At 45.5% G+C, this 22,513-nt stretch overlaps 1 protein-coding gene and 3 non-coding genes across 7 annotated transcripts in view; 1 reads left to right on the top strand and 3 right to left on the bottom strand.

Moving 5' to 3' along the window:
• The window catches only part of KY (kyphoscoliosis peptidase), a 103,863-nt gene that overhangs the window by 64,393 nt on the left and 16,957 nt on the right, over window positions 1–22,513 (bottom strand). For 2 of the 4 annotated variants that reach the window (XM_038749768.1, XM_038749759.1), the window contains exon 3: window positions 16,426–16,473. In XM_038749768.1, the coding sequence (XP_038605696.1) occupies window positions 16,426–16,473 (48 nt within the window). Of the gene's footprint in view, window positions 1–5,788; window positions 5,855–16,425; window positions 16,483–22,513 lie in introns of all 4 variants that reach the window. The other 2 variants (XM_038749755.1, XM_038749745.1) reach the window with 2 other exon arrangements.
• On the bottom strand, window positions 3,981–4,118 carry LOC119935343. Its single transcript, XR_005453233.1, has one exon. It is a non-coding gene; the product is annotated as a small nucleolar RNA SNORA7 (small nucleolar RNA).
• On the bottom strand, window positions 8,271–8,407 carry LOC119935548. Its single transcript, XR_005453373.1, has one exon. It is a non-coding gene; the product is annotated as a small nucleolar RNA SNORA7 (small nucleolar RNA).
• LOC119936955 lies at window positions 21,249–21,443 on the top strand. Its single transcript, XR_005453888.1, has one exon. It is a non-coding gene; the product is annotated as a U2 spliceosomal RNA (small nuclear RNA).

The raw sequence follows: 22,513 nt of genomic DNA, 5'->3' as shown, positions 1-22,513 counted from the left end.
GGACAAGGTGTCTGAAGCAAAATACAAAGTGAGAAGTACAGAGTTGACCCATTAGATCTTTTCTAGAGGGGCACTGAATGGCCTTCTGCACCCTCTCTCTTCTTTAATGGGATCTCCCATCCTCTCTGAGTTGCTTTTAGACAAATGTCCTTAATGTATTAAAAGAACTGGAGTGTAAAAGTCAGAGGCTTATCCATCTGAGCACCACAGCCTAATCCTATTGAGTCTCTGGGAAAGCTGTTAACTCCCACTGTTACTATTCTTTGAAGAGAGGCAGGCCTCAAGTAAAACACAATGAATTGAACCTACAGCTATTCTCCAGTCACTGCTGTGAAAAGAATTCATTGTTCTCTCCTCTCCAGTCCAGTCTTCTTCTTGTACTTTCCTGGGGTTTCTGAGAAAATCATTGGTGTTTCCAAAGCCAAGGTCAAAGGCGCTCACATGGAAGGCATGTTAATAATAATAATAATAATAATTATGGCATTTTTTTCAGCCAGGTACTGTTCGAAGCACTGGGGTGAATACAAGAAAATCGGGTGGGACACTATTTCTGCCCCACGAGGGGCTCACAGTCTCAATCCTCATTTTGCAGATGAGGGAACCAAGGCCCAGAGAAGTGAAATAATGATGATATTTGTTAAGCGCGTACTATGTGCAAAGCACTGTTCTAAGCGTTGGGGGGATACAAGGTGATCAGGTTGTCCCACATGGGGCTCACAGTTTAAATCCCCATTTTGCAGATGAGGTAGCTAAGGCACAGAGAAGTGAAGTGACTTGCCCAAAGTCACACAGCTGACAAGCAGTGGAGCCGGGATTAGAACCCACGACCTCTGACTCCCAAGCCTGGGCTCTTTCCACTGAGCCACGCTGCTTCTCTAAATGACTTGCTTCTCTAATGACTTCTCTCAAATGACTTACCCAAGGTCCCACAGCAGACGTATGGCAGAGTCAGGATTAGAACCCATGACCTGGTGACTCCCAGGCTCTATCCACTGAACCCTGTTGGTTCTCTATTTAAGGCCTCCTTTTCACCCATCAGCTCCTGAGGAAGGGCAGTAATATCTGGCAAGGCTGAGGGCAAGCTATCTGAGGCACTCGACAGTTTCTACCCCCACGCTGCTGAGCTCAAGCAGATTGCATTACGAAAGGTTCGTGAAAGGATCTGCTTTATTAAAGGAAAGGCTTTCCACACCTCTTACCTGAGGGCAAGGCTAAGGAGCTGTGTGGTCTGAGGAAATATTAATAATAATAATAATAATGGCATTTATTAAGTGCTTACTATGTGCAAAGCACTGTTCTAAGCGCTGGGGAGGTTACAAGGTGATCAGGTTATCCCACAGGGGGCTCACAGGCTTAATCCCCATTTTACAGATGAGGTAACTGAGGCACAGAGAAGTTAAGTGACTTGCCCAAAGTCACACAGCTGACAATTGGCAGAGCTGGGATTTGAACCCATGACCTCTGACTCCAAAGCCCGTGCTCTTTCCACTGAGCCACGGGGAGTCAAAGTACCTGGCTTCTAATCTGGCTCAGCCACTTTTACGATCACTTTCCTCATCTGTGAGTTGAGGATTCAAATCCTGTTCTCCCTGTGAGCCCCTTGTAGGACAGGGACTTATCCTGTATTCATTCAGTCACATTTACTGAGTGCTTAGTGTGTGCAGAGCACTGTACTAAGTGCTTGGAAGGGTACAACTCAGCAATAAAGAGAGACAATTCCGGCCCACAACGAGCTCACAGTCTAGAAGGGGGAGACAGACTTCAAAACAGGTATATAGGCAACAGTATCATCAATATAAATGCACATCAAAACAAGTAAACAGTCATTAATATAAATAAATAGAATTATACATATGTACATATATACATAAGTGCCGTGAGGCAGTGGGGTAGAGAAAAGGAAGCTAGTCGGGGGATGGGGAGGGGAGGGGGTGCTAAGACAAAGCAGGGCTTTATCTACCCCAACACTTAGTACAATGCTTGGCAATAATAATGATAATGATGGTATTTATTAAGCACTTCCTATGTGCCAAGCACTGCTTTAAGCACTGGGGTAGATACAAGGAAATCAGGTTGTCCCACGTGGGGCTCACAGTTTTCATCCCCATTTTACAGATGAGGTAACTGAGGTCCAGAGAAGTGAAGTGACTTGCCCAAGGTCACACAGCGGACAAGTAGACAAGTCAGGATTAGAACCCACCACCTCTGACTCCCAAGCCCGGGCTCTTTCCACTAAGCCACGCTGCTTCTCTAGTAAGTCTTCTCTGGCAAATATTAAGTGCTTAACAGTTACCACAATTATTATTAATTACTATTTTAAAATTCAGAGTATGAGGAGTTTTCATTCATTCAATCATACTTATTGAGCGCTTACTGTGTGCAGAGCACTGTACTAAGCGCTTGAGTTGAAGTTAGGGGGCAACATGGTCTAGTGAAGCAGCATGGCTCAGTAGGAAAGAGCAGGGGCTTTGGAGTCAGACGTCATGGGTTCAAATTCCAGCTCCACCAATTGTCAGCTGTGTGACTTTGGGCAAGTCGCTTCATGTCTCTGTGCCTCAATTACCTCATCTGTAAAATGGGGATTAAGACTGCGAGCCCCACGGGGGACAACCTGATCCCCTTGTAACCTCCCCAGCACTTAGAACAGTGCTTTGCACATAGTAAGCGCTTAATAAATGCCATTATTATTATTATTATTTAGTGGAAAGGGCATGAGGCTGGGAACCAAGCGACTTGGTTTCTAGTTAAAGTTCTGCTATGGGCCTCAAGTGTGACCTTGGGCATAATCTCTCTGGGCCTCAGTTTCCTCATCTGAAAAATGGGGTCGAAAAAGATTATGAACAACCTGTGGGCCAGAGACAGTGTCCTGGACCTACCCCAGTGCTTAGAACCTACTATGAGCTTGGTATGTGCCATAATCATTATTATTAGATAAGAGGAAGAAATGTTTTAACTGAGGGCTGTGAGTCACTGAAATGGGTGAAGACTGGATGCTGTGGAAATCTTTAAAAATTAGATAGTGCAGCGGCATGGTCTAGGTGGATACAGGGAGTTAAAGGACCTGGATTCTAATCCTTGCCCTGCTACTTGTCTGCTGTGTGACCCTGGGCAAGTCCCTTCACTTTTCTATGCCTCAATTACCTCAACTGTAAAATGTGGATTTTACAAAGCTCCCTACTGAGAGCTCACCTCCTCCAGGAGGCCTTCCCATACTGAGCCCCTTCCTTCCTCTCTCCCTCATCCCCCTCTCCAACCCCCTCATCTTACCTCCTTCCCTTCCCCACAGCACCTGTATATATGTATAAATGTTTGTACATATTTATTACTCTATTTATTTTACCTGTACATATCTATTCTATTTATTTTATTTTGTTAGTATGTTTGGTTTTGTTCTCTGTCTCCCCCTTTTAGACTGTGAGCCCACTGTTGAGTAGGGACTGTCTCTATATGTTGCCAACTTGTACTTCCCAAGTGCTTAGTACAGTGCTCTGCACACAGTAAGCGCTCAATAAATACGATTGATGATGATGATGATGATGACCTGGATTCTAATTCTTTCCCTGCTACTTGTTTGCTGTGTGACCTTGGGCAAGTCCCTTCACTTTTCTATGCCTCAATTACCTCATCTGTAAAATGTGGATTAAAACTGTGAACCCCAATATGGGGCATGGACTGTATCCAACCTGATTGGCTTGTATCTATCCCAGGGCTTAGTACAGTGCCTGGTACATAGTAAGCACTTAGCAAGTTGTCTTGTTGTCTTATGCTGTCGAGTCATCTCCGACCCATAGCAACACCATGGGCGCATCGCTTCCAGAACGCCCCACCTCCATCTGCAATCGTTCGGGGAGTGGATCCAAAGCATTTTTTTTGTGAAAAATACAGAAGTGGTTTGCCACTGCCTCCTTCTGCTCAGTCAACTGGAGTCTCTCCCCTTATGCCTCTCCCATGCTGCTGCTGCCCAGCACAGGGAAGTTTTGACTTGTAGCAGAATGCCTTCCACTTGCTAGCCACCGCCCAAGCTAAGAATGGAATGGGTATGCCTCTGCTTGACTCTCCGTCGCATAGTCAAGACTGGTAGAGTACTGGAAACTCTTCAGGTGCGACCCTGAGAGGGGACTTAGCAAGTACCATGAAAAAAAGGATTCCTGTCCAGACAACTGGACTCCTGGGGGCTAGAACACCCAGGGCTTCTGTGGCTAAGTTTTGGGGTACTGGAAAGGGGAAGGCCGCATACTTCCCCGATAAAAATGAAGCCCTCTTTTCCACGGTTCCCTCTCCCTTCTGCATCATCTGTGCATTTGGATCTGTGACCTCTAGGCATTGATATTCCCCCCGACTCTCAGCCTCATAACACTTATTTACTTATCTATAAATTTCAGGTTATAAATTATTTATTTGTATTAATGTCTGTCTCCCCACCTAGACTGCAAGCTCACTGAGGGCTGGGAAGGTATCTGATCATCTGTTGTACTGTACTCTCCCAAGCTCTTAGTAATAATAATAATGATGGCATTTGTTAAGCGCTTTGATATGTGCCAAGCACTGTTCTAAGTGCTGAGGTAGGTACAAGGTATACAGGTTGTCCCACGTGGGGTTCACAGTCTTAATCCCCATTTGGCAGATGAGGTAACTGAGGCAGGCACAGAGAAGTTAAGTGACTAGCCCAAAGTCCCAGAGCAGACAAGTAGCAGAGCCGGGATTAAAATCCATGATTTCTTACTCCCAAACTCGTGCTCTTTCCACTAAACCACACTACTTCTCACATGCAGTAAGAGCCCAGTAAATAACACTGATGATGAAGTGAGATTCTCTTCATTTCTCTTGAGATTCTTAGTTAGGAAATCTGATGGGGAAGGGCAGGCGATTCCAAGTCTTTTCATTCATTCATTCGTATTTATTTAGCTCTTACTGTGTGCAGAGCACTGTACTAAGCATTTGGGAGAGGCCAATATAACAAAAAACAGGCACATTCCCTGCCCACAGCAAACTTACAGTTTAGAGGGGGAGACAGACATTAATATGAATAAGATTAAGCGCTTAGTACAGTGCTCTGCACACAGTAAGCACTCAATAAATACGATTGAATATGAACAATTAAATTACAGATATATACATAAGAATCCAGCACTCATATTTTTATGGTATTTATTAAGCGCTTACTATGTGTCAAACATAGTCTAAGCACTGGGATAAGCACGAGCCAATCAGGTTGGACAAAGTCTCTTTCCCTCATGGAGCTCACAGTCTAAGTATGGTTTATTGAGTGTTTACTGCAGGCAAAGCACTGTACTAACTGCTTGGGAGACTCCAATATAACTTGGTAGATATGATCCCTTCCCACAGCGAGTTTCCAATCTAGGGGGGAGGTGAGAGGAGGGCAGCCTTCTATCTCTCCTAGAGAAGCAGCATGGCGTAGTGGATGGAGCCAGGCCGGGGAATCAGAAATCATGGGTTCTAATCCTAGGTCAGCCACTTGTCTGCTGTATGACCTTTGGCAAGTCACTTCACTTCTCTATGCGTCAGTTATTTCATCTATAAAATGGGGATTGAGACTGTGAGCCCCATGTGGGACAGGGACTGTGTCCAACCCGTTTGCTTGCATTCGCTCCAGTGTATAGTACAGTGCCTGGCACAGAGTAAGCACTTAACAAATACCATAATTATTAATAGTGATAATAGTATTTGTCTGTGGTCCCTCTGAGGATTCCGGGGCCCATTCTCTTCACGAGATTAGCACCCTAGGAGCTGTGGTAAGAGAACCAGGAAGAAGTGGCTAAGCACCCACCTTGGTTGTCATAAGAAGTGATGACTTGCGTCTGATGACGGGATTGAGTCTGAGCCAGACTTCCTACTGGAGCAAGAGAGAAGATACACTGCAGTGACCAAACGGACTGCACATTCACAAAGAACACCAATTGGAGGGAAGAGAAGAAACTTCCACTGGAGGTAGGGGAGAGGAGCCTCTCTCCATCCCCTCAGTCCCCAACCCACGTCGACGGCTTATTAATATTATTATTCATGGCATAGTGGATAGTACACGGGGTTGGGAGTCCGAAGATCATGGGTTCTAATTCCCGCTCTGCCACTTCTCTGCTGTGTGACCTTGGACAAGTCACTTCACTTCTCTGGGCCTCAGTTACCTCATCTGTAAAATGGGGATTGAGACTGTGAGCCCCACATGGGACAGGGATAGTGTCCAACCCGATTTGCTTCTATACACTCCAGAGCTTAGAGCAGTGCCTGGCACATAGTAAGTGCTTAACAAATACCAGAATTATTATTACTATTATTATTATTGTTATTAATATTATTACTATGCTTTTAAGCTCTTACTCTGTGCCAACCACTGTACTAAGTGTCAGGGTAGATACAAGAAAATCAGTTCCCAAATGGGGCTTGCCATCTAAGAAGGAAGGAGAACAGGTATTTATAATAGTAATAATAATAATGATGACGGTATTTGTTAAGCGCTTCCTATGTATCAAGCACCATTCTAAGCTCCGGGGTAGGTACAAGCTAATCAGGTTGGACACAGCTCCTGTCATTCATTCATTCAATCATATTTATTGAGCACATACTGTGTGGAAAGCACTATACTAAGTGCTTGGGAGAGTACAATATAACAACAAACAGACACATTCTTGCCTACAATGAGCTCACTGTACCACATGGGACACACGGTTTTAATCCCCATTTTACAGATGGGGTAACTGTGGCAGAGAGAGGTTAAGCGACTTTTCCAAGGTCACATAGCAGACAAGCGGCAGAGCCGGAATTAGAACACAATTCCTTTTGTCTCCCAGGCCCATGCTCTATCCACTAGGCCAAAATCTCATTTTGTAGATGAGGGAACCGAGGCAGAGAGAAATGAAGTGACTTGCCCAGGGTCACAGAGCAGACAAGCAGCAGAGCTGGAATTACAATGCAGGTCCTTCTGACTCTTAGGCCCGTGCTCTTTCTGCTAGGCCAGGCTGCTGTGTGTTGTACTGTACTTTCCCATGCACTTAGTATAGTGCTCTGCACAGAGTAAGTGCTCAATAGTTCCATTTATTGATTGACTGTAATTTCAATTTCTCTTCAAATTCTTTCTCACCTGCTTGGAGCTTGATTTCTTCCAGGCTCCGAGCCACAGTCTAGAAAGATCAATCAATCAATCAATCAATCAATCATATTTATTGAGCGCTTACTGTGTGCAGAGCACTGTACTAAGCGCTTGGGAAGTACAAGTTGGCAGCATATATATAGAGACAGTCCCTATCCAACAGTGGGCTCACAGTCTAGAAGATCAACAGCCTTTATAGTAAGTACCAATTTAGGAGAGACCTCTGAGCCCTTCTTCTGGCTCACAAAGGCAGCTCTCTGCTCTGGAAGCTGCCTATGGTGAATATTTCTTCTCTCCCAAGTGCTTTCCAATCCATTACCTATGTTTTCCTCAAACCATCAGTATGAGGTAGGGAGAGACATCAGCAGTCTATCTAGTGGATAGAGCTCGGGCTTGGGAGGCAGAAGGACCTGGGTTCTGATTCCCACTCTGAAAACTGTCTCCTGTGTGAGTTTGGGCAAGCCACTTCACTTCTCTGGGCCTCAATTACCTCGTCTGTAAAATGGGGATTAAGACTGTGACTGTGGCAGGGACCGTGTCCAACCTGATGAGCTTGGATCTGCCCCAGCGCTTAGAGCTGTGCTTGACATGTATGAAGCACTTAATGAATGCCATCATTATAATAATTATTTCTCCCACTTTACATATGGGGATACCGAGGCCCAGAGAAGTTATACGATTTATTCAAGGGCATCACTCTCATCAATGGTACTGATGTGAAGCACTGAACAAAGCACTTGGGAAAGGATAATAGATGGAAGCTAGAAGGTCACTGTTCTCCCGGAGCTTACATTCTAGTCCGGTGGACAGACAGACAAGACTGTTTCCGAATCACAGCGACACCACGGACACATCTCTCCCAGTATGCCCCGCTCTCCATCTGCAATCGTTCTGGTAGTGGATCCACAGAGTTTTCTTAGTTAAAAATACAGAAGTCGTTTACCATTGCCTCCTTCCGTGCAGTAAACTTGGGTCTCCACCTTCAACATTCTCCCATGCTGCTGCTGCCCAGCATGGGTGAGTTTTGACTAAAAGACTTCTTTTAGACTGTGAGCCCACTGTTGGGTAGGGATTGTCTCTATATGTTGCCAATTTGCACTTCCCAAGCGCTTAGTACAGTGCTCTGCACATAGTAAGCGCTCAATAAATACGATTGATGATGATGACTTGTAGCGGATTGCCTTCCACTCGCTAGCCACTGGCCAAGCTAGGAATGGAATGGGTAGGCCTCTGCTTGACTCTCCCTCCCGTAGCCAAGACTGGTAGACTACTGGAAACTCTCCGGGTCGACCCTGAGAGAGGAAGACTGATTTACCAATAGAATAAAGGAGGAAGAACCACAGCAGGCCAGTGGAAGAGCTGGTTCTAGCGTGGCTTAGTGGATAGAGCCCAGGCCCGGGAGTCAGAAGGACCTGGGTTCTAATCCCCACCCTGCCGCTTGTCTGCTGTGTGACCTTGGGCAAGTCATTTCACTTCTCTGAGCCTCAGTTCCCTCATCTTTAAAATGGGGATTAAGGGTGTGAGCTCCATGTGGAACAGGGACTGTGTCCAACTTTATTAACTTGTTTCTACCCCAGTGCGTGGTACATAGTAAGTGCTTAACAGGTACTATAATAATAATAATTATTAGCCTCCCCGCCTCCTCATAGCCCCCACCCTCCCAATTTTCCTAAGGGTTGGACTTTAGGCTTGAAGATTTTGCATCATCTAGTCCCCTGGCTCGTTTTCCTCCCCTCGGCTGAGAAGATGCCAAGACCCCAGCAGGGAATCAGAGTTACTACTTCCTATGGGCATGGAACCGACTCACCTCCCAATCTTCTGCCCCCCTCCTCATCTCCTCCCCACCCCCAATAAAACTCGAGCCCTTGTGTTCTCCGCCAAGCCCATAAAACACTGTGTGCTCGTTGGGATTCCCAATTCCCAGCCCCCTCAGACCCCCGGGTGGGACTGCTGGCAGGGCCTCAGCGGGAGGAAACAGGATCCCAGGGAAGGGAATCCTTGAGGAGGAGGATTGGCTGGCCGGGGGCAGCTGCTTTGTATTTATAGACACGACTGTACGCTGGGTTTCCATGCGGAACAGAGGGCTGTACAGTGCTGCTAGGCAGACTTAGCAGGGACACTCGGGAGGACAGCGAATCCAAAGGGAGGACAGCAGGTTGCCAGAAGAGGAGACTCATCTCCATGCGTGACCAGCTGTGCTGGGAGTAGAACATTGGCTAAAAGCTGCTGCTGGTTGTCTTGGGAATTTGGGGGTGCTTGACTGTGAAGCAGTGTGGCTTAGTGGAAAGAGCACAGGCTTGGGAGTCAGAGGTCATGGGTTCTAATCCTGGCTCCGCCACTTATCAGCTGTGTGACTTTGGGCAAGTCATTTCACTTCTCTGAGCCTCAGTTACCACATCTGTAAAATGGGGATTAAGACTTTGAGCCCCACAAGGGACAATCTAATTACCTTGTATCTACTTCAGTGCTTAGAACAGTGCTTGGCACATAGTAAGTGCTTACTAAATACCATTATTATTATTATTAATAATAATAATGAATAAGAGACTTGCAAATATATCCTCTCCCTGCCACCACCAATTTTACCACCTTTTTCTAAGCACTCTCCCTAGGGGGTAAGAAGGGAATTATAAGCAGTAAGCAGGAAACAGTGCAGCCAAGTAGAGAGAGCATGGGCCCGAGAGTCAGAAGGACCTGGATTCTAATCTAGACTCTGCCATTTCCTTGCTGTGTGACCTTGGGTAAATCATTTCACTTCTGTGTGCTCAGTTTCCTCAACTGTAAAATGGGGATACCTCTTCTCCCTCCTACTAAGACTGTGAGCCTCAAGGGGAACAGGGACTGTGTCTGATCTAGTTTACTTGTACTTACCCCAACACTTAGGAAAATGACACATAGGAAGCACTTAGCAAATATAATAAAAAAAATAAAGAATAGAGTCGCTTTCTTAACCATTTGCCTGATCTGAGTCACATCTTGCCCCAGAGGGAGGCAGTCAGGGGAATCACCGAAGGTTCTTCTGATTCTACCATCCCCTGAGAGAAGGCTATGAAGACAAATCCTGGCTCTAAGAGCTTTCCCCCGTCAATTCTCAGGTAGGCAGCCCCTTGGTCCTCCCCATCTGGTACCATGAGCCTTCTAGTGAAACATTCATGCCATGGTTCCTCACTCCTCAAGAATATCCAGTGGTTGCCCATCCACCTCCACATAATAATAATAATGATAGCATTTATTAAGCGCAAAGCACTGTTCTAAGCGCTGGGGAGGTTACAAGGTGATCAGGTTGTCCCCTGGGGGGCTCACAGTCTTCATCCCCATTTTACAGAGGAGGTAACTGAGGCACAGAGAAGTGAAGTGACTTGCCCAAAGTCACAAAGCTGACAATTGGCGAACTGGGATTTGAACCCATGACCTCTGACTCCAAAGCCCATGCTCTTTCCACTGAGCCACGCTGCTTCTCTAAATAGAAGCTCCTCACCAGTGGCTCTAAAGCACTCAATCGCCTCGCCTCCTGCTACTTAACCTCATTACTCTCTTAGTACAACCCAGCCTGTATACTTCACTTTTCTGGTACTAACCTTCTCTCTGTATCTCAGTTTTGTCTATCTTGTCACCAACCACTCACCCACATCCTCCCTCTGGCCTGGAATGCCTTCCCTCCTCAAATCTGACAATTACTCTCCTCCCTTCAAGGTCTTACTGAAGGCCCATCTCCTCCTCCAAACACCCTCCCCTAAGACTCCCTTTCCTCTTCTCCACTCCCTTCTGCATTGCCCTGACTTGCTCCCTTTATTTGCCACCCCCTCTCAGCCCCACAGCACTTAGAAAAGCAGCGTGGCTCAGTGGAAAAAGCCCGGGCTTTGGAGTCAGAAGTCATGGGTTCAAATCCCAGCTCTGCCAATTGTGAGCTGTGTGACTTTGGGCAAGTCACTTCACTTCTCTGAGCCTCAGTTTCCTCATCTGTAAAATGGGGATTAAGACTACGAGCCTCCCGTGGGACAACCTAATCACCTGGTAACCTCTCCGGTGCTTAGAACAGTTCTTTGCACATATTAAGCGCTTAATAAATGTCATTATTATTATTAAGGTCTGTCTTCCCCCCCGCAACCCCTCCATTTGGTAAGCTTGATGTGGGCAGGGAATGTGTCTTTTTATTGTTATATTGTACTCTCCCAAGTGCTTAGTACAGTGCTTTGCACGTAGTAAGCCCTCAATAAATATGACTGAATGAATGAATGGGACTTGAGGTGGGAGTGGTTGGGGAGAAGCCTAGAGAGAAGGCAGCCTTATTAACATTCATTCATTCATTCATTCAATTGTATTTATTGAGCACTTACTGTGTGCAGAGCACTGTACTAAGTGCTTGGGAAGTACAAGTTGGCAACATATAGAGACAGTCCCTACCCAAAAGCAGGCTCACAGTCTAGAAGGGGGAGACAGACAACAAAACAGAACATATTAACAAAAGAAAAAATAGAATAAATATGTACAAGTAAAATAAATAAAATAAATACAAGTAAAATTAACACTGACCTGGCCGGGAGGGGCATGGTCTGGGGGTGTTAAGAGTGTTAGCTGAACTGGCACCATTTTTCCCTGGTCTTCCCCTACTCCCATAGCCCTAGCAAGCCCGGGCTTGCTGCTCTGAGCTCTGACTATCATAAGCCTGGGTACAGACCACATTAGGGAACTGTTCCAAACAGAAAAAGAGAAACTTTTTCTCACAAGCGGTTGGGATGTGGAAACCCGGGAATCTGAATTAGCTGAAACTTTCAGCAGGCACTGCAGTTTATCCATGGAGGAAAAGTCCATAACAGGTTACCGAAGGGAAAAGTTAGGGATATTAGACTTTAGGATGGGTGTTAAGGAGGCTAGTCACCAACAGATCAACCAGTGGTATTTATTAAGTGCTTACTGTGTGCAGAGCACTGTACTAATTGGTTGGGGGAGTACAATACAATCAATTGTATTTATTGAGTGCTTACTGTGTGCAGAGCACTGTACTGCGTTAGTAGTCACAATCCCTGGTCACAAGGAATTTACAGTCTAGAGGATGTGTGCCTCACATCGTTCCTCCAAATAATAATAATAATAATAATAATGGTATTTGTTAAGTGCTTACTATGTGCCAATTATTGTTCTAAGCACTGGGGTAGATAGAGGGTAATCAGGTTGTCCCACGTGGGGCTCACATTTTTAGTCCCCATTTTACAGATGAGGTAACTGAGGCACAGAGAAGTGAAGTGACCTGCCCAAGGTCACACAGCAGACAAGTGGCAGAGGCAGGATTAGAACCCACGACCTCCGACTCCCAAGCCCGTACTCTTTCCACTAAACCACAGTGCTTCTCCGCATGGCCACTGCCGGAGATGGAATTCTGGGATGGGTGATACTTGGTAAAGAGGTTTTGATGCCATAAAATGATAGATTTCTTCTGACAATTTTGACACCTGTCTACATGTTTTCTTTCGTTGTCTGTCTCCCCCTTCTAGACTGTGAGCCCGTTGTTGGGTAGGAACCGTCTCTATATGTCACCGGCTTATACTTCCCAAGCGCTTAGTTCAGTGCTCGGCACACAGTAAGCACTCAATAAATGCGATTGAATGAATGATGGATAATATTGAGAAACAGCGTGGCTCAGTGGGAAAGAGCACAGGCTTTGGAGTCAGAGGTCATGGGTTCAAATCCCGCTCTGCCAATTGTCAGCTGTGTAACTTTGGGCAAGTCACCTATATTCTGTGTGCCTCAGTAACCTCATCTGTAAAATGGGGATGAAGACTGTGAGGCCACCGTGGGACAACCTGATCACCTTGTAACCTCCCCAGCACTTAGAACAGTGCTCTGCACATAGTAAGCGCTTAATAAATGTCATTATTATTATTATTATTATTATTATACTGGTCATGAAAATTAGCCTTAAACCCAGGTCCTGAAGAAAATGGGGCAAAGTCGCAAAGAATCCTGAAGTCAGAGGAGGAAGAATATGGGTAAAAATAGGAGACAGTCTCTCCAGAAGAAGTTCTGTCTTTAGTCTCGCCCTGCTGTCCTTAGCCCTCTTGGCTGTGACCGAGGTTCTTCTAGTCTGTAAATTCTTTGTGGGCTGGGAGTATGTCTGTCTACTCTGTCACACTGCACTTTCCCAAGCTTTTAGCCCAGTTCTGTGCGCACAGTAAATGCTCGGTAAATACCATTGACTGATTGATTGGCAAGTGTGGAAGAGCCAGGGCAGATTTGTGGGTGGGCGGCAGTCAGCTTTGGAGAAGCAGCATGGCTCAGTGGAAAGAGCATGGGCTTTGGAGTCAGAGGTCATGGGTTCAAATCCCGGCTCCACCAACTGTCAGCTGTGTGACTTTGGGCAAGTTACTTCACTTCTCTGTGCCTCAGTTCCCTCATCTGTAAAATGGGGATTAAAACTGTGAGCCCCCTGTGGGACAACCTGATCACCTTGTAACCTCCCCAGCGCTTAGAACAGCGCTTTGCACATAGTAAGTGCTAACAAATACCATTATTATTATTATTATTATTATTATTATTATTTGAGCTTGTTGTAGAAAGCCAGGGGTCAGATTACCTAGGTTCTAATCCCAGCTCCAACACTTGCCTGCTGTGTGACCATGGGCAAGTCACATAACTTCTCTGTGACTCAGTTTCCTCATCTGCAAAATAGGAATTAGGGAGGAAAGTGGTGGTGGTGGGGGAATCATTTTGCCCATTCTGTAGAATGCTGATACTGAGGCCCAGCGAAGTTATGTGATGTAGCCGAAGGTCATCAGTCTCATCAATGGTACTTAGTTCCATTACTGTTCCATTACTGTGTAATGGTACACAGTAAGCGCTCAATAAATATGACTGAATGAATGTGAAACACTGAATGAAGCACTTGGGAGAGGACAATAGAAGCAAGCTACACAGTCACTGCCCACTGGAAGGTTATATTCTAGTGGGGTGGATGGACAGCCAAGACTGATTTACCAATAGAGTAAAAGAGTAAAGGAGGAAGAGCTGTGGGAGAGCTGGTTCTACTGAGCTTAGTGGAAAGAGCATGAGTCTGGAAGTTGGAAGGAACTAGGATCTAATCCTATCTCCAACACTTGTCTTCCCCAATTCCCAAACTAGGGATTAGAGCCCATGTCCTTCTGAATCCCAATCCTATGCTCTATCCACTACACCATGAAATAACACTCCTTATATAAAGGGACCCTGGGGTATAGTTCGACAGAACAGGGAACGGGGCAGATGAAAATGAGGCAATCTGGTTTAAAACTGGACAAATGATCACTGTATTTACTACTAATAATAATTACGGTATTTAAGTGTTTACTATGTGCCAGGTACTGTACTAAGTGCTGGGGTGGATACAAGCAAATTAGGTTGCACACAGTCTGTGTCCCACGTGGGGCTCACAGTCTCGATCCCCATTTTACAGATGAGGTAACTGAGGCACAGAGAAGTGAAGCAATTTGCCCAAGGTCACTCAGCAGACAGGTGGCAGAGCTGGGATTAGAACCCATGACCTTCTGACTCTCAGGCTCATGGTCTATCCACAACACCATGCTGGTGGTGAGTGCTCCCCCTTTCCCCCCCAAAGGATGACCTAGGAGGATCTGGCCTATCTCAGTGCAATGAAGCAGCAGAAAGAGGCAGTCAGTCAATCAAATTTATTGAGTACTTACCATGTACAGAGCACTGGACTAAGCGCTTGGGAGTGTAAAATATAACAATAAACAGACACATTCCCTGCCCACAGCGAGCTTTCAGTCTAGAGGGGAGACAGCCATTAAAATAAATAAATAAATGACAGATATGTACATAAGTATTGTGGGGCTGGGAGGATGGACGAATAAAGGGAGAAAGTCAGGGTGATGTAGAAGAGGGGATGTAGAAGAGGGAGAAGAGGAAATGGGGGCTTAGGGAAGGCCTCCTGGGGGAGATGTGTCTTTAATAAGGCTTTGAAGTAGGGGAGAGTACTTGTCTCTCAGATATGAGGAGGGAGGACATTCCAGGAGAGAGGCAGGGCATGGGTGAGAGGTCTGTAGCGAAATGGATGAGATCAAGGTACAGTGAGAAGGTGGCCATTAGAGGAGCGAAGTGTGTGGGCTGGGCTGTAATAGGAGAGTAGCAAGGTGAGGTAAAAGGGGGCAAGATTGGGAAAGGTAAGATAGGAGGGGGTGAGGTGATTAAGTGCTTTAAACCCAACGTGAGGAGTTTCTATTTGATGCAGAGGTGGATGGTCAATCACTGGAGGTTAATGAGGAGAGGGAAATCATGACGTAGAACTGTGATGCTTGGCAAGTCCTGGCATACTCCAATGACAAAATAATAATAATAATAACAATAATAATAATAACAATGATACTTGTTAAGTACTTACTACATGCCAAACATTGCTCAAAGTGCTGGGGTAGATACAGGTTAATCAGATTGGACATAGTCCCTGTCCTACATGGTGCTCGCAGTCTAAGTAGGAAGGAGGAGGATTTAATCTCTATTTTCCAAGTGAGGTAACTGAGTCACTCAGAAATTCAGTGATTTGCCCCAGGTAACATGGCAGAAATGTGGTGGAGCCACGATTAATAATAATAATAATGATGGCATTTATTAAGTACTTACTATATGTAAAGCACTGTTCTAAGCACTGGGGAGGTTACAAGGTGATCAGGTTGTCCCGGGGGGGGCTCACAGTCTTAATCCCCATTTTACAGATGAGGTAACTGAGGCCCAGAGAAGTTAAGTGACTTGCCCAAAGTCACACAGCTGACAATTGGTGGAACCAGAATTTGAACCCATGACCTCTGACTCCAAAGCCCATGGTCTTTCCACTGAGCCATGCTGTTTCTGAAGAGAGCAGCCAAAGGATTCAGAGCTGGAAATGTCTTTCAGAGTTTTTTTAGTCTATGCCCCTGCCTTTAGGAATTAGCTGCATTAACCCACTTTAGAAACTTCCCACTTCAAAAAAATCTCAAAAGCAAGAGGTCTGTGGTCTGCCCACTCTTAGAATCTTGCTAATTATCTCTGGCCCTGAATACTGGTCCAGCCACTAAAAAGACTGAGCTTGGAGGCAAGAAACAGTGATTAGAAGTGGGAACTGCATCCTTAATTCCGGAAGATTCCTTCTCCAGGCTCCAGCTGCTCTCAAGCATCCATTGGAAGCATCATTGCTATGACATTTTTTTGGTGGGGAAAAGGCCAGGCAATATTTGGCAGGTGAGTTTTTTCTTGTCTAACTAGAGTAGCCTTGTCTAATCCTTTCAGCCTTTTTTCAAGCACCAAATTCCCAGAGATTTAAAGAAAGGGAAACAGAGGGAGGGTGGGATATTTACCAGGAAGGTCATTTCCATCCAATTTCTGCCGCCTCTGGTTTCCGCCCCCTTGAAAGCCTGCAAGGCAACAGAGGATGGCGTGAGACTAGGGTCCCTCCCGTACACTGGACAAAGAGGTACACTCGACTTTACATGCGTTATGCGGCTAAACGTGATAGTGCCACGACTCCTGTTTTGTGGAAGTCCACGGACTTCTGGGAGCTTTGAGCGTTTCTCTGGGTGAGGGTGGGGGTGCTGAGCCATTGCTTTCCCCTCCTGGGTCAGTGTGAAGTCCGTCTTGATGTCCAAGCTGCAAAACCCGCAGAAAGGAGGCTCGGCACTGCAAATAAAAACCTAATATAGAGGGTCCGACACCATATCAGAATCAGGCAAGGGACAGAGCAGCTAAAGACTGGACTGTCCAGTATAAAAAGGGACAGCTGGCTACCTTCCCTGTGTGAGATATGAAGCCAGGTAGCACTGGTCAGTTTCCAGAAGTATGCTCCTCGGGGAACCCTGGTCTATCTATCATTGGCAATGGGATGGACACCTCTATGTTCCTGGTGGACACTGAATTTGCCTATTTATCTGACTTCCTTCCACTGAAGAATTTTTGCCACTCACCTTTTCTTGAAGGAGGCCTTAATGGCTTTAAGGGGAGTCTGCAGACCAAGAGCATGAAGTTCTCATGACTCCACTTGAAGCTGGGGGCCTCCAGGTAGGTTGGGAGAGAATTTCTAAGGGTCTTCAGCACCATGGAACTTGGGGACAGGTACTGCAAATGGTTTTGTCATGTTTTGTTGTCTTTCTCCCCCTTCTAGACTGTGAGCCCGTTGTTGGGTAGGGTCCGCCTCTATATGTTCCCGACTTGTACTTCACAAGTGCTTAGTACAGTGCTCTGCACACAGTAAGCACTCAATAAATACGATTGAATGAATGAATGAACGAATAATAATAATTGTAACAGTTGTTAAGCACGTATTCTGTGCCAAGCACTGTACTAAACCCTGATGTAGAGTCAAGCTCATCAAGTCAGACACATCCTTCTCCCACGTGGGACTCACAGTTTAAGGGTAAAGGGAAACAGTTATTGAATCCCATTTTACAGATGAGGAAACTGAGGTGCAGAAAAGTCAAGTGATTTGCCCATGGTAACCCAGCAGGCAAGTGGCAGAGCAGGGATTATAGAACACTGATCCCCTGTCTTCAAGGCCCATTATCTTTCCATTAGGACACACTGCTTTTCAACAGAAAGAGCTGACCTCCTTCAGAGCCTGGACATTCACCTTATTTTATACTGGACAGTCCAGTTTCCCAACCACTCTATTCCCTGTCCTGTGTGAATTCGGCACTGATCACCTTTCAGTTTGACATCTTTCATTCATTCATTCATTCATACATTCAATTGCATTTATTGAGCGCTTACTGTGTGCACAGCACTGTACTAAGCGCTAGGGAAGTACAAATCGGCAACATATAGAGACGGTTCCTACCCAACAATGGGCTCACAGTCTAGAAGGGGGAGACAGACAACAAAACAAAACATACTAACAAAATAAAATAAATAGAATAGTAAATATCATCAATCGTATTTATTGAGCACTGACTATGTGCAGAGCACTGTACTAAGCGCTTGATAAGTACAAATTGGCAACATATAGAGACAGTCCCTACCCAACAGTGGGCTCAATATGTACAAGAGTACGTACATATCAGCTCCTGGCAGAGTTTTGCAGGTTGGAAGCATCACCCATAGTCACAGGGCTCTGGGTGGGAACACAATGGCTCAGGAGGGAGATAGGGTCAGGTTCTGGAGAAAAATCGCTAGATTCGGGCAGGCTCAGGCAAGCTTCTGTCAACTGCTTTGTACAAACTGCTACATTATCAAACGATCGATCGGATTTATTGAGTGCTTGCTGTGTGCAGATCACTGTACTAAGCTCCACGGGCCTCATGTAACACATGAAATACACGTGTGTCTCGGGATCTGGTACTCACAAGCGCTGTGGTTAGTCACTCCCGATCCTGGGCTAAGCTCCTTCTTGACTTTTTGATCTGCTGCTGCAAAGCCACCAGATTATGTATTTTAATATCTGTCTCTCCCTTTAGTCTCTCTGTTGTCAGGGATTGTGTCTACCAACTCCATTACATTGCACCTTCCCAATGCTGAGTTCAGTGTTCTGCACACAGTAAGTACTCAATAAATACTATTGACTGATAGAATGATTGATTGATCTTTTTGGTGAAGAACAGAAATGAAGTCATTTATTTTCTACCATGCTTCCACTTCCAGTATAAGATAATAAGCAAAGCAGTTCCTGCTGGGTCACACAGTGGCCCATCCAACCAGGATTCTTTCTCTGACAGTGGCGAACGATGCTTGGGGAAATTGTGTGATGGTAGTCCTTTTTTTTTTTGGCATTTAGTAAGTACTAACTACATGCAAGCACTGTTCAAAGAACTGGGATAGATACAAGTCAGTCAGGTCCTGTCCCACATGGAGCTTAGAGTCTAATGGGGAGAACAGATATTTCATCCCCATTTTACAGGTGAGGAAAATGAGGCCCAGAGAAGCTAAGTGACTTGCCCAGGATTATGCAACAGACAAGGATTCATTCATTCATTCAATCGTATTTATTGAGCACTTACTGTGTGCAGAGCACTGTACTAAGCGCTTGGGAAGTACAAGTTGGCAACATATAGAGACGGTCCCTACCCAACAGTGGACTCACAGTCTAGAAGATGTCCTCCTTGATACCCATCTGAATATTTAGGGATGAATCACCTCATTTTCCGAACTTTTCTTCTCCCCTAACTTTTAAGTGAGCCATTATAAGACCTCTCCTTCACGAATTGATCCACTCTCCTTTAGAACCTGTTGATATTTTTGGCCTGCATAACTTCCCATGCGAATGAATTTAATCAATCAATCAGTGGTATTTATTGAGTGCTTATTGTGGGCAGAGCAATCAATCAGTCAATGATATTTACTGAGAGCTCACTGTGTGCACTGTGTGTGTTCTTAGGGTTGGAATCCCCAAACTAGCTGAAATATGGCCTAAAGCAAAAAAAAAAAGAATCATACTAGAGAGAGGTGATGGTTTGGTCCTTTCATTTTCTATTGCTGAATTTCATACTTTTGCTGGGTAATCATCAAGAACACTGAGTAATGCCCAAAACTACTTTGCATTTTCTGCTTAGAAGACTAAAGATGGGTATCTAGAAATAGGACTGAACAGGGGTTGGATGAGAAGTGCCAGGATAGCAGAGGTGAACCTGAAGATACAAGTAGAATTAGTGGAAGAGTCCTGGTCTGGCACAAGGGGTACATTGTGAGGTAAAATACAATTTTACCCAATTTTGCTACTGAAGGAGTCCCCTGGACCTGCCTCCTTTGTAGCTCTTTGGTCTCAAATGCTTCTTCTCAGCACTTATGTACATATCTGTAATTTATTTATTTATATTAATCTCTGTCTCCCCCTCTAGACTGTAAGCTCACTGTGGGCAGGGAATGTGCCTGTTTATTGTTGTACTCTCTCAAGCACTTAGTACAGTGCTCTGCATATAGAAAGCACTCAGTAGATGCAATTGACTGACTGACTGATAACAGGGTTGGTAGAAATGCTCCCAGACCACAAGGAACTTACAGTCCAGCATCTACAAATTCCATGTGTTTGCCATCTGCCAGAAGAAGAAGGACTTTGTTCATTTGTTTTGACCCATCAAGCTTCAAGAATTGACTTTCCTGGGATCGTGAGGAGGAGAAGGTTCTCAGAATTATCTAGTTTATCACAACACTTGGAAAGGATGTGGGAGAAAGGCCCAAAGTGGAATTCATGGCAGATCTAGAAGGGTAACCAACTAATTAAACAATTCTTCACCCAGAAATATCGATTAAATGTGCCTGCATACTTCAGGTCTTGGATTCTGTAGGCAGACTGAGTCCTAGGTCCTCGGGAAACCTACCCTCTCTTGTGTGCAGAGCACTATACTGAGTTCTTGGGATCATCCAATAGAGTAAGTAGACATGATCCCTGTCCACGATCCCCTCCTCAAGGAGCTTAAACTCTAATGGCTTTGAGACTCGATGTACGCAGCTGACATATAGTGCTCTTATAGTGGGGAGGTGAAGATACCCAAAGGGCAGTGAGCAGACTCGGAGAACACAAGTTCGGTACTGGTACTGGCTCAATCTTCTGCCTTCAGCCTGGGAGTGGGGCAGAGGAAAGTGCTTGGGAAGGAGTGGAGGGGTGACATTAATGGAAATCATTTGGCAAAATCTGTCAGTGGCATCAATCCAAGAGAATGCCTCCATTCTAACACCACCAACTGTCAGTCTTGTCCCTAGCCTTCACTCCATTCTCTCCTTTCATTTCCTTACTTTTAAATCCTTTCCACCCACATAAGAATCCTGCCTTCTTAATAATAATAATGATGGTACTTTTTAAGTGCTTACTATGTGCAAAGCACTGTTCTAAGCGCTGGGGGGAAACAGGGTGATCAGGTTGTCCCACGTGGGGCTCACAGTCTTAATCCCCATTTTACAGATGAGGGAACTGAGGCCCAGAGAAGTGAAGTGACTTGCCCAAAGTCACACAGCTGACAATTGGAGGAGCCGGGATTTGAACTCACGACCTCTGACTCCAAAGCCCGGGCTCTTTCCACTGAGCCACGCTGCTTCTTCACCTAGAAAAAAAGGTCCTGACCTTTGGGAGTGGGAGTTCAATTCAATTCAATCATATTTACTCAGTGCTTACTATATGCAAAGCACTCAGCTGAGCGCTTGGGAGAGTACAATATTGTGATGGCATCTGTTAAGCACTTACTGTATGCAAAGCACTGTTCTAAGCGCTGGGCCTTTTGGCTAAGATCAAGTGTAGTATCTGTTCTTATCAGTTTAATATCTGATACGTCTTCGATGTGAAGGTGCTATGTTAAGCAGCTTTTTGGAGAAAGGAGGTGGGTTGGGAACTTGCTCCATCCCCTCCGCAGATCGGCCTGGTATTGCAGTACTTTTTTTCAGGCTTGGAACAGTGCTTTGCACATAGTAAGCGCTTAATAAATGCCATTATTATTATGATCAGGTTGTCCCACGTAGGGCTCACAGTCTTAATCCCCATTTTACAGATGAGGTCACTGAGGCACAGAGAAGTTAAGTGACTTGCCCAAAGTCACACTGCTGACAAGTGGCGGAGCTGGGATTAGATTGAACCCATGATCTCTGGATCCCAAACCTGTGCTCTTTCCACTGAGCCACATTTCTTCTCTCAATATAACAATAAAAAGACACATTCCCACTTCAATTAACTGGAGGTGGGGGCAGACTTCAGGTGGGGCTTGTGTTCCTATGGGGAGTGGACATATATCCAAGCATGAAACTGGGAACAAACACAGAAGACTCAGAGGGAGGCAAGGACACCTGAAGAGAAAGAAATGAGAGACCCAGACATAGATGGGGTAAAGTGGAATAGACACACACACACGTACTGATAAACACACACATGAAGACACAGGGATAGACATACAAACAGGGCAAAGCAAGATGTAGAGATGCATACAGGCTGGGGATGGGATACAGGCCCTTATGATCAGTGTCCAGGGATGATCGCTCACTGTTGGGTAGGGACCGTCTCTATATGTTGCTAACTTGTACTTCCCAAGTGCTTAGTACAGTGCTCTGCACACAGTAAGTGCTCAATAAATACGATTGATTGATCGGTGCTATCATCGGCCTAGCCCTGAAGGGCAGACAGACAGTCATGGCAAGCCCTCCATGATCAAAAAAGCTGATGGAAATGAAGACTTTCCATCCCAGATCTAATTCTATGTGGCCTAGTGTCTTCATCACCCCCTCAGAATTGGAGTTCTGGGTGGAACACCCTAGGAAGGAGAGAGTTTGGTGGAAAGAACACAAGAAGCAGCGTGGCCTAGTGGGTAGAGAAGCAGCATGGGTCAATGGAAAGAGCACGGGCTTTGGAGTCAGAGGACATGGGCTCAAACCCCGGCTCCGCCAATTGTCAGCTGTGTGACTTTGGGCAAGTCACTTAACTTCTCTGGGCCTCAGTTCCCTCATCTGTAAAATGGGGAGTAAGACTGTGAGCCCCCCGTG

This window comes from Tachyglossus aculeatus, chromosome 1 (assembly GCF_015852505.1).
Source record: "Tachyglossus aculeatus isolate mTacAcu1 chromosome 1, mTacAcu1.pri, whole genome shotgun sequence".
NCBI classification, from domain to species: Eukaryota; Metazoa; Chordata; class Mammalia; order Monotremata; family Tachyglossidae; genus Tachyglossus; species Tachyglossus aculeatus.
The sequence above is the reverse complement of the archived record's forward strand: the minus strand, read 5'-3'. Positions and strand labels throughout refer to the sequence as shown.